The sequence below is a fragment of the Malus domestica genome, chromosome 11, assembly GCF_042453785.1.
Source record: "Malus domestica chromosome 11, GDT2T_hap1".
In the NCBI taxonomy this organism is placed as follows: Eukaryota; Viridiplantae; Streptophyta; class Magnoliopsida; order Rosales; family Rosaceae; genus Malus; species Malus domestica.
Window position 1 is genome coordinate 23842451 of NC_091671.1, and position 11844 is coordinate 23854294.

Below are 11844 nucleotides of genomic sequence, written 5' to 3' on the forward strand. Positions count from 1 at the left end.
CACATTCTTGATCTGATAGGACTGCAACACTCCCCCTTGAGTGTGTACATACTCAAATAAAACATCGCATCAGGTTTTCAACAGATGAGGTAGAACAATTGATGAAGTCATCGGCATAACGGGTGAATGCGAGTCTCAAATACAAGAACCGTAAGTATGCATTGGTAGTAAAACTCACAGAACCTCGCTATGGCAAAACCCATAGACAAAGGAGAAAAGTGAGAAGTATGCATAATGTCTAAAACAAACATCAAACAGGACGAAAGTAGTAAACTCAACGAAGTATGATCATCCCAAGATGGGTGCCTCGTTCAAATCTCGCTAGGTAGCAAAAACCCAGTAGGAAAAATGCTCATAATTGTAGAAAAAAGAGTACATTAAGATCAAGTGAGTATGCTTCAGGATACTCCCCTTGAGTTAGACATAACTTACAAATAAGACTACAAGCCATTCAACTCAAATAATTTAGGCATATTGATTCTTTGGACGAGCTTTTGAAAAGTAAACTTAGGCAATGATCTCAGGGGTAGCTCGGCATACACACGACCAATGATCCCTTGATCCACAGCGGTATCACATATCCAGTTTAGTGAAATCTGATTGAACGGTAGCGTTTCCTTTATTCTTGAAGTTTGGGGCCTCCACGGTAAGAGGTTGGTGTTTCTGGGTCAAGTTTCCTCCCTTGGATGTGCCTCTGTTCGGTGAACCTTGGGCCCATGGTAGGGCTTGCCACCTTTTCCCACGGTCACGATAGAATCTCGATCGGTTGTGGCTGCTGGAAGCTGTTGCGTGAGCTTCAGGCGCGGTGTGCGAGCCAAGAAGTCGAGCTTGATGATTTTTCATCAAAAGCTAGTTCTGCTTTTCAGCGAGAAGTAGAATAGATATCAAATCCAAAAATTTGGTGAACTTATATGCCCTATATTGTTTGTTGCAGGACAATATTAGTGGCATTGAAGGTCGAATAGGTCTTCTCTAGGGGATCATGTTCGGTTCAGTCCTCATTATAGAACTTAAGTAGTGATCGGATTCTACCAACTTCAGAGTTGTATTCATTCACGGACTTAAAGTCTTGGAAGTGTATATGCTGCCAGTTATGTCTTGTTTCAAGCAAAAATATGTTTTTTTGGTGTTCAAAGCGATCCGCTAGGGCAAGCCAGAGGGTACGAGGATCCTCCTCTACGAGGTACTCGGTTTGCAATGCATCATGGATGTGCCTTCGAATGAAGATCATAGCAGTAGCTTTCTGAGCTTCGTCGACAGGTGCATCGTTGGTTGGTTCCTTGATGGTAGCTCTAAGACTCTTTGCAGTAAGATGGAGTTTCACGTCTTGAACCCACTTAAGGTAGTTTCTTCCGGAGACTTCCAGAGCGGTGAAATCGAGCTTGTTCAAGTTCGACATATCCTTAAACAGAGGGTACAACAAAAAGTGGTTAGTCATATGGAAAGCCATAGACATACATCGTAGAACATTCGGGTTCTATAGACATGTATTGGTTTAATTTATGCATGAATGCTACAGGTTTCATGTGGTAAGTTTTGAATGAAAACTTCGAGTTTCAAAGGCACTAAAGTCAAAACTACAGGTTCAACTGAGATATGAACGTTTACTGCATATATAGGGGTACCAGCAAGAACACATAATACAATATACAATAAAGTGTAGTGGATTTATGGATTGCTTCAGGAACCCAAGTATGAGTGCTTTAGGACTACGAAAGGTAGTCAATGGTTCAACGAGACGAAATAATTTATTGAATCGTTAATTGCCAAAAAGTGAGCTTCATGCCAATAATTTTGGATTAATTATCAGATTAGTGGACTGCTAGTCACTTTAATTAATTCAATAGATTAAGACCATTCAGGGTTGTTCGTAGAAGCAAAATAATTATAACATGCGGGTTAAAATTATTTAGAATGCCAAAAATTATCATTGACTTCAAAAAAACCATAGCCTAAACACGATGGGCATGGGTGCCGTGAGTAGGGCAATGCCCTAAAAGACTTATTGGATTTAGGTGGCTACTAGGAGCAGCCTAATGCGTGTCAACTGGCCACGGGCTAAGGGATAAAAAGCCCAGCAGCAGGCTACTGGTGTTCTTCGGTCAAGACCAACGTGGGAGCAAGCCCTGCCCGAAGGCTGTCGTACTGGTGGTTCAAGGAAATCCTAGCTGAAGCTAGGTTTCGGTTCTGAGTCACAGGGATAAACCCAACCTACAGGGTTGGTTGTGGTGTTGCAGACCGTGGCTAGAGTTAAGCCCAGCAGCAAGGTTGCTGGCGTGGACTGAGACGAAGGACTAGCCCATCATGTGCTGGAGTGGATTAGGTTGCTGGCGTGGACCGAGACGAAGGACTAGCCTAGCATGTGCTGGAGTGGGTTAGGTTTAGACCAGGGTTGCAGGCCCATGTATCAGGCAACATAAGTCGAAGCTTGGTTGGGTCCGAGAGAGGCACTAAGCCTAGAGAGTTGCGCGCAAGGTCCAGGGTGTCGGAGACGCCAGCCCAAATTCTGTCGCCACACAGTTAGGCTTCATGCCAACACGGTGGTGCGCAAAAATCCCAGATTTTTGGTTTTTTTTTAATCGAATTCTAGGGTTAAAACCCTAATTGCTTCTAAATTAATTTCGATTCTTTGACTCACAGTTCCACATTGCATAAATGCGTAATGCATGAACAATTATATATATTGACAAAATATATGAATATATATACGATATATATAATTGGAAGGAAAATATAAATATAGGGGGTCCATGCATCATGTGGAATGTTTTCATTTTTCAAGGTTTTTTTTCAAATATATTAATTTATTTTAGTAGAACTTGATTGGCAGAAAACGATTGAAAACCTTTGAATTTGTAGAAGATAGCCTCCTCCTACGATCCTTCAGTTCCTTAGCTTTTGGCAAGAGCATGCTGATAACGTGTTGTAGGCATATTTGATTGAACTGTATAAGGACAGAGAGGGAGAGGGGGCCGGTGGAAACAAGAGAGAAAGAGATAGATTTAATTCTGAGGTGTGTGTGTGTTGTATCACCCCCTTATGCCTTTATTATTATAGTAATAGGATAGGTAGAATCCATACCCTTTTAGGATTACATCTCGTAATAGGTAATCAACTCTTAATAAAAATATACAAGATACTCCTAGATACACTATGATTTACAAAATCACATTCCTGATCCGATAGGACTGCAACAAATTTATAATTATTATATATCTTTTAAGGCCCTTGTCGGTCATTTTACAAATGAGCAAAACCTGTAATTAAAATTTCATTAAAAAGTAGGTGGAGAGATAAGACAATGATGTGTGAATAAGAACACTCAAAATAAATTATAGGGATATTTTGGATGCGGTCCCTAATCCTTAACATTCTTTGATTAAAACCTTAATAGTATTCAAAGTTTGATCAAGGTCCCTTGTCTTTGTACACCTCATTATATTACTATTAATATTAATATTTTTATAGTTTTAACATTAATTTTTTAATATTTTATGAGATTTATAATCCTATAAATTTAAAATTCCTCATTATAATACTATTAGAAACGGTTACAATAAAAAAATTCAAACATTTTGATTGAATAAATGGATAAAAATTATGTAAAAATAAGAAATAATAAATGGCAAAAGAATGTATTCATAGTGTTAAAAAATTGTATCTAGATATTTGGAATAAATAATAAACAAAACAAAAATTGTGTCTAATATTTGTACTTCGGATTCTTTCTGGCATATTTTCATGGAATTTCAGGGAGCCCTTGCAGCAGAATCTGATTTTAAATAGAAGCATTAGCTACTCCTACTTGTCAAGCAGTTCGGAAGAGAAGCATATTTCAGGAGACATTAATACAACGGACGGAAACAAGAAGGCATGCATGCACGCAGATTTACTGTGATTAATCCGATTTCTTAATACACGCTTCACAAATAAACATTAACACATTCAGCACATTCAGCACATTTCTACAGGGGATAATGTTATGAATAATTTCTTGTAATTTAATAATGCAATGGATGAAGAGCCTGCCAAATTAAAGTGTGTATATATATATATATATATATATATTCTAGCACATCGTGAATGACCATTAACAATAATCTAACATCTTAAACTGCTTAGATTCTTGTTTTCGAAGCCCTTCGAGATAGTATTATCCAACAAAGAACACGGTAGAGTAAAAAGAAGCCGAACATGACGCCCACATTGATCCACCTGGTGTCCTTGTCCAGTCCCCTACTCTTCAACACATCATTCCCAGTGAACAAACAGTTTGAATGACTGAGATCCTGAGGATGCCAAGAGAAGCACTCACTTCTAACGCTCCAGTACTCGTTTGTCAGCAAAGTGTCTAATGGATACCTATAAAGGGAAACATAGTACATGAAGAGCCAGTATTTCGGTATGCTCTCTTTCGGAATGAAGTACCCGGAGAAGAGAAAGAAGGCTCCAAGGACCGTGCAGATAAGAGAATTTCCTGATATGAAGTCAGGGGAGACTGCACTCAGAAAGAGCACCAGAGAACTAGCCATCAGCACGATGAGCCAAACCACAAAAGTGAAAAAAGCAAAGGCCCCAACGGAAGGATTGAGTCCTACTAGCCAATACACAGGAACGGCAAAGAGAAGAGCCACTGCAAACAAGAAGGGTAGGAAGACAATGGTATTGGCAATCATGTAAGATGATATTCTGTAGGCTCCTCTCGAGGCTTCCTTCATTAAAACTCGCCGCTCTTGAAGGTATATTGGTAGTGCCTCAACTGTAGAAGACAGGAGAAAGCTGAGGCTGAAGGCAAAGAGACCTAACCGCTCTGTTGCTCCTTCTTCGTCCTTCCTCAGTTTCAAGTATACGCTTGCCAACCCAAATCCTCCCACAACAGCTTGCATTGTTCGAGCCAAGAACAGCTGCTTCGTTCTGTAAATGATCTTCCAAAATCTTGAGCACAAAATCAGAATTTCATACAAATTTAAAAAATATGCAATACCAATTTTTCTGCTATCAGGTTGATCTGCGCCAGCAATTTCTTCTTCTCGCCATGAGGAGTAGGAGTATGCTTCTTTGTTCTCTGTCTCAGATATCTGATCAGTTCTCGAATACGAATCTCCCAGTTTCTGTATTATTTCCATGGAAAATTCTATTGCATTTAGTTGCAACGGAATCTGCATTCCCAATTGTTTTATCCTTTCTTCGAGTAACTCAATGCTACCGTTATGGACAACAGAACCGAGAGAGAGGATCAAAAAGCTAGAGATGTGATAGAGAATTCTATAGCTGGGTTGGTGTATTGACAAAACCACAGTTCTTTGCTTCGATTTTGCCATTGAAGACAGCATCTCAATCACCTGAAGTGCCGAGGTGCTGTCTAGGCCAGAAGTCGGTTCATCGAGGAGTAAAATTGGAGGGTCATGAATCATATCAACACCAATTGATACCCTTTTCCTCTCTCCACCAGATATCCCTCTGTTCTCTTCGTCTCCAACGAAACTATCAGCGACATGCACAAGACCGAGTTCTTGCATTAACCTCTCCACCCTCTCTTCCCTCTCTTTTGCATCAATACCTTTGAGCCTAAACTTTGCAGTAAACATCAAAGTTTCCTTCACAGTGAGCAAAGGAAGCAAATTATCTTCTTGCGTAACGAATCCACATATCTTTCGCAACTGAGCAGGACTAGATATTTCGCGATCGTTGATTGAAACGCATTTCGGATCAAAATCTTTGTCTTTGACCCTCCCCGATATTATTCGAAGAAGGGTAGATTTTCCAGTACCACTTGGGCCAACAACGGCAAGAATTTCAGAACTTGTGGCAGCAAAAGAGACCGAGTTGAGTACGCTGACTGGCTTCGGCTTTTGCTCCACCAATTGGCAAATAGAATCCGGTAGAATACCCGACTTAGGGTGGAAGGTGTAGGAAAGTTTATGGACAGTGAGTTTGTAAGTAGGGTTATGGGAATGGTGAGGGGGAGGTGATGAGTTGTAGAAAGAAGAGGAGGAAGGGCTGGTGGATTCTTCAGCGGAGTTTGAGGTCGAAAAGAGTATCACCGAGTCGTCGGCGTTGATGCTTGGCCGTGGTTGATGAAAGCAAACGGCAGCCATAGTTTTTTCTGCTCTCAGTTTTCAGCTTGAAAATGCATGAGAAAAGGGGCTACTTAGAAATGAAAGGAGGAAGTTGAGAAAAGTAGGTTATCTAGTATTGTTGGCAAAGGTGGTGTAAGGTTGGTGGTGTTTGGTTACTGAGAAAATTTGACTAAACATTGCCCATGGAACACTTCCTGATTTCTAGTGAAGTGGTTTAGAAATTTATATCTACCTAATAAAACTTTTCCATATTTGATCCATAGGTTGTTTTAGGTGAAGTATATTGCTGGTTAATTAGTGTGTTACGCCAATTTTTCCATTTTCCAGCTTTTTACCTACTATGATGGAGGTGAAACAGCTCTCCTAACCCCAAGAATTGAGTCTCAACCAGAGTTCGAACTCCCACGTATACATTTCAGAGTTAACAATTATTTTTTGGCTATACCGTTGACATGGGGATAAAAAATACGCTCCTTCAATTTTTCCAAGTGTTTGGTATTCAAGTGAGTATTCCACATGCCATAAAATAAGTAAAGACACGAAAAAAAATATCATTTCCTTCAATGATATTGTAACATGTGAAACACCAACAAGTGGTACTTGAAAACATATCATTTACTTTTTAAGCTTCATAAAATAAGTGGGTGTGTTGACAAGGCTTCCACTATTTCCCTCGCTACCATGGATTCACACGAAAACTAACAACCCAATCGAACCCTGAAAAACCCCAGCTTTCGAATGGTTATCGAGCGACATGGTGATCAGGAATCGTTGGAATTCTGGGAGGGGTATCAGCCTATCAGGAACTTGGTAGTTGAGCTTTACAACACACAACGTAGTACGAAGCAATGAGCCCGGCACATGGAACCCACTATTGTTCAAAACACTGCCTTGCCCACCAGCTGCTTACCAAAAGTTCAAGTCCGTCATCGGGCGGATCATGTTTGAAACCAATGGAGTGAACTCGGAGAATGTGAAGTGCTGTAATCGGATAGAATGTTTGGGTTCCTACTGAGTCTCGTGTGTCGTTTTGTACAAAGTGGGGTTGATCCTGCTAAGGTGGTGAAAATTGTGCATCCTATTGATGTCGAGTTCTTTGATCTGCTCACATATGAGCAGGGGCGGATCCACAGTGGGGTCGTCGGGGTCGCACGACCCCTTGGAAACCATGGAAACAACCTTGAAGCTCCCATACGCGACCTCTTGGAGCTGGGGTCGTCGGGGTCGTCGGGGTCGGAGTCGCACGCCAAGTCGTACCCAGTGCACAAGTCGTACCCAGTCGCACGCCAAGTGTTTGACAAAAATCCTGAACGAAGCTCGGCACTGCAGGAAGAGGAAGAAGAAGCTGCGCGCTTCTTTTTTTTCAAAACATACGGGCAAAACGGCGTCGTTTTGGCCCAGGTCTGAACAAAAAACAAATGCCCAGCGTGTCCTGGGCAGGTCTGAACAAAAAAAAAAACCCAATGTGTCCTATCAGCCCTATTTTGCACAGATCCGAATCCCTTCTTTCTAAAACCCCCAAATTTCTTTTGTTTTCTCCTCCTCCTCCAACCCTAATTCATATTTATTTTGATTATGTTGGTGGTTTGTTTATATTGTGAGTATTTATTTTGAATATTTTGTATATGTAGAATATATTTAATTTAATTGAAATTCAATTCATATTTATTTTGATTATATTGATGATTTGTTTATATTGTGAGTTTTTATTTTCATTATTTTTTATATGTAGAATGCAAGATGAGATATTTAATTTAATTGAAATCCAATTCATATTTATTTTGATTATGTTGATGGTTTGTTTATATTGTGAGTATTTATTTTGAATATTTTGTATATGTATAATATATTTAATTTAATTGAAATTCAATTCATATTTATTTTGATTATATTGATGATTTGTTTATATTGTGAGTTTTTTCATTTTAACACCAATTATTTTGTTAAAAATTATTAAAAAAATTTAGTATTGTTCCATGCACAGATTAATTCGACACTGCACCAAACGCCCGACTAATGTAGTTAGTACTATCCGACGACTATTTATCCTATCCGACTGAAATAGTCAGTACAGTCCGAAGTACCAAACGAGGCTAAAAAAAAATTTCGCGCTGCGCGCGCTATGACCCCACAAACATTATTTCCTGGATCCGCCACTGCATATGAGCCGTTGGATCTTGCCTCTGTAGGGAAGTTGATTATGAGGAAGGCAACGCTGGACTAAACATTTCCCGAAAATTGAACACAATGAGCATCCGATGAAAAGGACTGGGTGGCCAAGTCACAGAAAACTTTCAATAATGCATTCTACAAATCCTGGTTTCAAGACTAAAATTAAAATTAAAATTTCAAAATATAACTTATTACATGGGATGCCGAACGGAAACTCACTAATATGGATGATCAACGATAGACACTTGAGAAAATCATTACTCAAATCATTCTATCAGGAGAGCTAGTCACTTTTCTGCCTACAGCCATTGAAACATTCATCCTAGCAAGTAAAAATGATATGATATATGGGTTCCTGTAGTTGAAGAAGAATGGGAATAAGCCTTGTTGACGGCACTCACCAAAGGCTATTGAAGATAGGGTGCAAAAGATGCAAGAACTTCCTTGTAAACAGGCTTCTTAAAGTCCACAGCCTGGAGAAAGAAGAAAGAATACATGTTAAATAATATGACTAACTTTAGCTATTTGAACAAATGTATATGGGACGGTTAACTTACGTGATCAACTACTTGTTCAGGTGACATCCATGACCACTCCCCAAACTCAGGTTTTTCACTTCCATCACCTAAAAGATTGATTTCGTCATCCTTCCCGGTGAACTTAAGAAGAAACCTGTGAAATTCCACGTGCATGTAATTCTATAAATAATACAATGTGGACGTGAGCACGGCATTCCAAAAACACTAAAAAATTCAAATAAACTTCTTTTACCTAAGAAAAGACAAAGCAAAAGCAGAAGCAGAAGCAAAATTGTTGATATGGTTTAAGCACTAATTTTGAGAACCAATCGATGCATAAATGAATTCTCAGGTATATTGATAGCATGTTTAAACGATTAAACTTGTAATGATATTTAAACGAAGGTGATGGGATGCCTCTAGGTTATAATCTGGAATGAGCTCAGATGATGGATGAAACAGGTTGCAGACTACACAACATGCAAGGCACTGTTATACTGACACTAACCATTTCTGTGCTTGGCCCTTCCAATCTGATCCCCACTGATGCCGGAGTTTTTCCCTAACTTCTGGTGGGAAATCATAAGTTAACCAATAAGGTGCCTGGAAAAAAAATCCAATAATCAAAAAGGTAGATTGCAAGTGAGAAAAATAATGTCTCGACTTCTTTTGAAAAATGCAAAAGCAGAAGGATACAGAAAAAGCACGGATAATAGACAGCTCTAGAATGTTCAAATATAACAGATAATATAAAAAGAACTGATTGCCTTCTTTTCTGTTACTTAAATGATTCCCTGTTAATCAAGTAACCAAAAGCATAAAACATGCGATGAGAGAAAGGAAAGAACCACTAAATGCCAACTTGACACAACCATTCTCTTTGTTATTTGTTGATTAAGATCTAGGCCAAGCATAAATAAAGAGTGTCAAATGTGGTTTTTGGCTAGATAATTGAAGATTATTCGATGCCTGACAAATGATAACCAAGGAAAACAACTAACAGAATTCAACAAAGACAAACAGCTTTATCGGTTTATCCTTTTGCATTCTCAAACACTTTCTTCGGCCAAATGCATGCACAAATTTATCAAGCATTTTAAAAATGCCCTAAAACAATGAAACAAGAGGGGAATACTAGCGTAGCATGTTTTGTACCTGTGCAAGAATTTCTGCTGATTTAACTCCTGTCTCCTCTCTCAATTCCCTGACGGCTGCACTTCTTGGATCTTCAGCCTCATCAATACCGCCCTTTCCAAAACAATTTAAAGAAAAAAAAAAAGTATTTCAGTAAATTGAAAATAAAGAAATCTCACACTAAAGGAAGCAAAGTTGTCTAAGATACTAAAAGCATGTAACGACTACAGCTAGTAGCTGTACTTGAACACTAATCACCCTATGTTCTAGTTTGTAATAGTTGTAAAATTGATTCATTCATGCCTCAAGCAGGCCCATAGAACTGCATATTTGCACTAGTAACTTTGTATATGCAATACAGTTTCCAAAACTCAACAATGTTTATTTAGACCTATATGGCCACCAATCACTGCATTAAAATATCAGGAGATACCACCACTCTGCCCTTTTGGATACTTTATCTCTAACCTTGAGTTTGGATGAGGGAGTTCAAAGTAACATTAGATTTTAAGCTAAATTTGTTAGGAATGAACTACATAGATTAGAACATTAGATAAAAAAGGGACTTGAGGATGACTAGATGCAATAGATTCGAGAGAATTTTCAGTGACACAGGTCCTTTGTTTAGTGTCTTTGTTGTGCATTTGTAGTGTTATAATAGTAGCTTTGTAGTGCATGAGTGGTTCATTGGTAATCTTCTTGTAATAGTCATTCAAAAGTTCCTCCTTTCCAGCAAATATATACAGAAAGGAGTACACAAAATCTAACAGATCAAATTCCAAGTTCTAAGTAAATGCTCAAAAGAAGCTTAAATTACATGTGTATGTGCAGTGTCTATGATTGAGTGCGCGCAATTGATGGAACTCGGAAAAATTTATACAAATCTATAGAAGTAAAACCAATTAAGAATCAAACATGAAAAGATAACGAATTCAACAAAATGTATGTACTATCATGTATGCATATGAATCGAACTCCCACATATATTGCATATTTTTCCCATAAATCAAAACAGTTACAACTTACAAATAGAACTAAAAGTTAAAACCAATTAAATCACCAAAACCCTAAACATTCAATCCAAAACTGTGATCAAATTTACCTGCGGCATTTGCCACGCACTGGGAATATCCAACCTCGAAGCAGCAAAAATCTGTGGAGATAACAAACATACATAGACAAGTTCAGTTCATTGACAAAAACATACAACAAAAAAGTAAAAAGGAGATGGAGGGAGACCTTTTTCGAATCATTGATGAGGCAGATGCCGACGTTCCTTCTATAACCTTGGGGAGGCGCTTCCATTGCCGTTGAAGAAGAAGATTGGGAAGAGGTACACAGGAGTGTGGTTCTGGTATAAATAATGGGGTTCCGGCGGAGGAGTGGCAGATGCGAAAATTTAGCGAGTTTAGGAGGGCAAGTTGGGAAGGATGGAAATAGATAAGGAGGCCTGCTGAGAATCGATAGAGGGGGAAGATGGAGTGCAGAATTAAGCAATCCGAATCGGCAGCATATATCCATTCAATTCCAATGCTTCTCTCACCATCGTTGAAGGGGAAGGGCATCTTATAATTTGCTAGAAAATTGCACCACTATTTTTTTTTTAATTATTGTATTTTCTTTCATTTTTTATTTGTTATTTTTATAACTTGTGTAAAATTACATTTTATCCTCGTAAGTTATTTATAGTAATACTAGCATATGCGTGCACACAAAATGTATGTGAAATTTTTTTACTTTTGTTTTTAAAGTGGAAGGAGAGATGAAGAGAGTGAGAGAACGTGGGAGTATGGAGAGAAGGGAAAGAGTTTTATTTTCTGAAAATATGTGACACACCCCGACCGAGATCAAGGTATGTTGGCCGTCACGTGAGAGTGATGTAGCCATGTGCACAGTACGGAAATAATAAAGATAAGAATGATACGAATAATTAAAAACTG

At 38.7% G+C, this 11844-nt stretch overlaps 2 protein-coding genes across 3 annotated transcripts; both read right to left on the reverse strand.

Annotated features, from left to right (window-relative positions):
• Positions 1-3893: 3893 nt before the first annotated feature.
• On the reverse strand, positions 3894-6242 carry LOC103440619 (ABC transporter G family member 23). Its single transcript, XM_008379319.4, has one exon. The coding sequence runs from the start codon at positions 6096-6098 to the stop codon at positions 4119-4121; it is 1980 nt and encodes a 659-aa protein (XP_008377541.2). The 5' UTR covers positions 6099-6242; the 3' UTR covers positions 3894-4118.
• Positions 6243-8334: 2092 nt separating this feature from the next.
• On the reverse strand, positions 8335-11484 carry LOC103440620 (nudix hydrolase 26, chloroplastic). 2 transcript variants are annotated; one of them, XM_029088776.2, is made up of 7 exons: positions 11144-11477; positions 11007-11057; positions 9926-10018; positions 9279-9373; positions 8810-8924; positions 8654-8725; positions 8335-8574 (listed from the first exon to the last, which is right to left on the reverse strand). In XM_029088776.2, the coding sequence occupies exons 1-6, from the start codon at positions 11423-11425 to the stop codon at positions 8660-8662; spliced, it is 702 nt and encodes a 233-aa protein (XP_028944609.1). In that variant the 5' UTR covers positions 11426-11477; the 3' UTR covers positions 8335-8574; positions 8654-8659. The 2 variants fall into 2 exon arrangements, with proteins under 2 accessions (XP_028944609.1, XP_028944608.1); XM_029088775.2 differs by having other exon boundaries at positions 8335-8725; positions 11144-11484.
• Between the last annotated feature and the right edge of the window lie 360 nt (positions 11485-11844).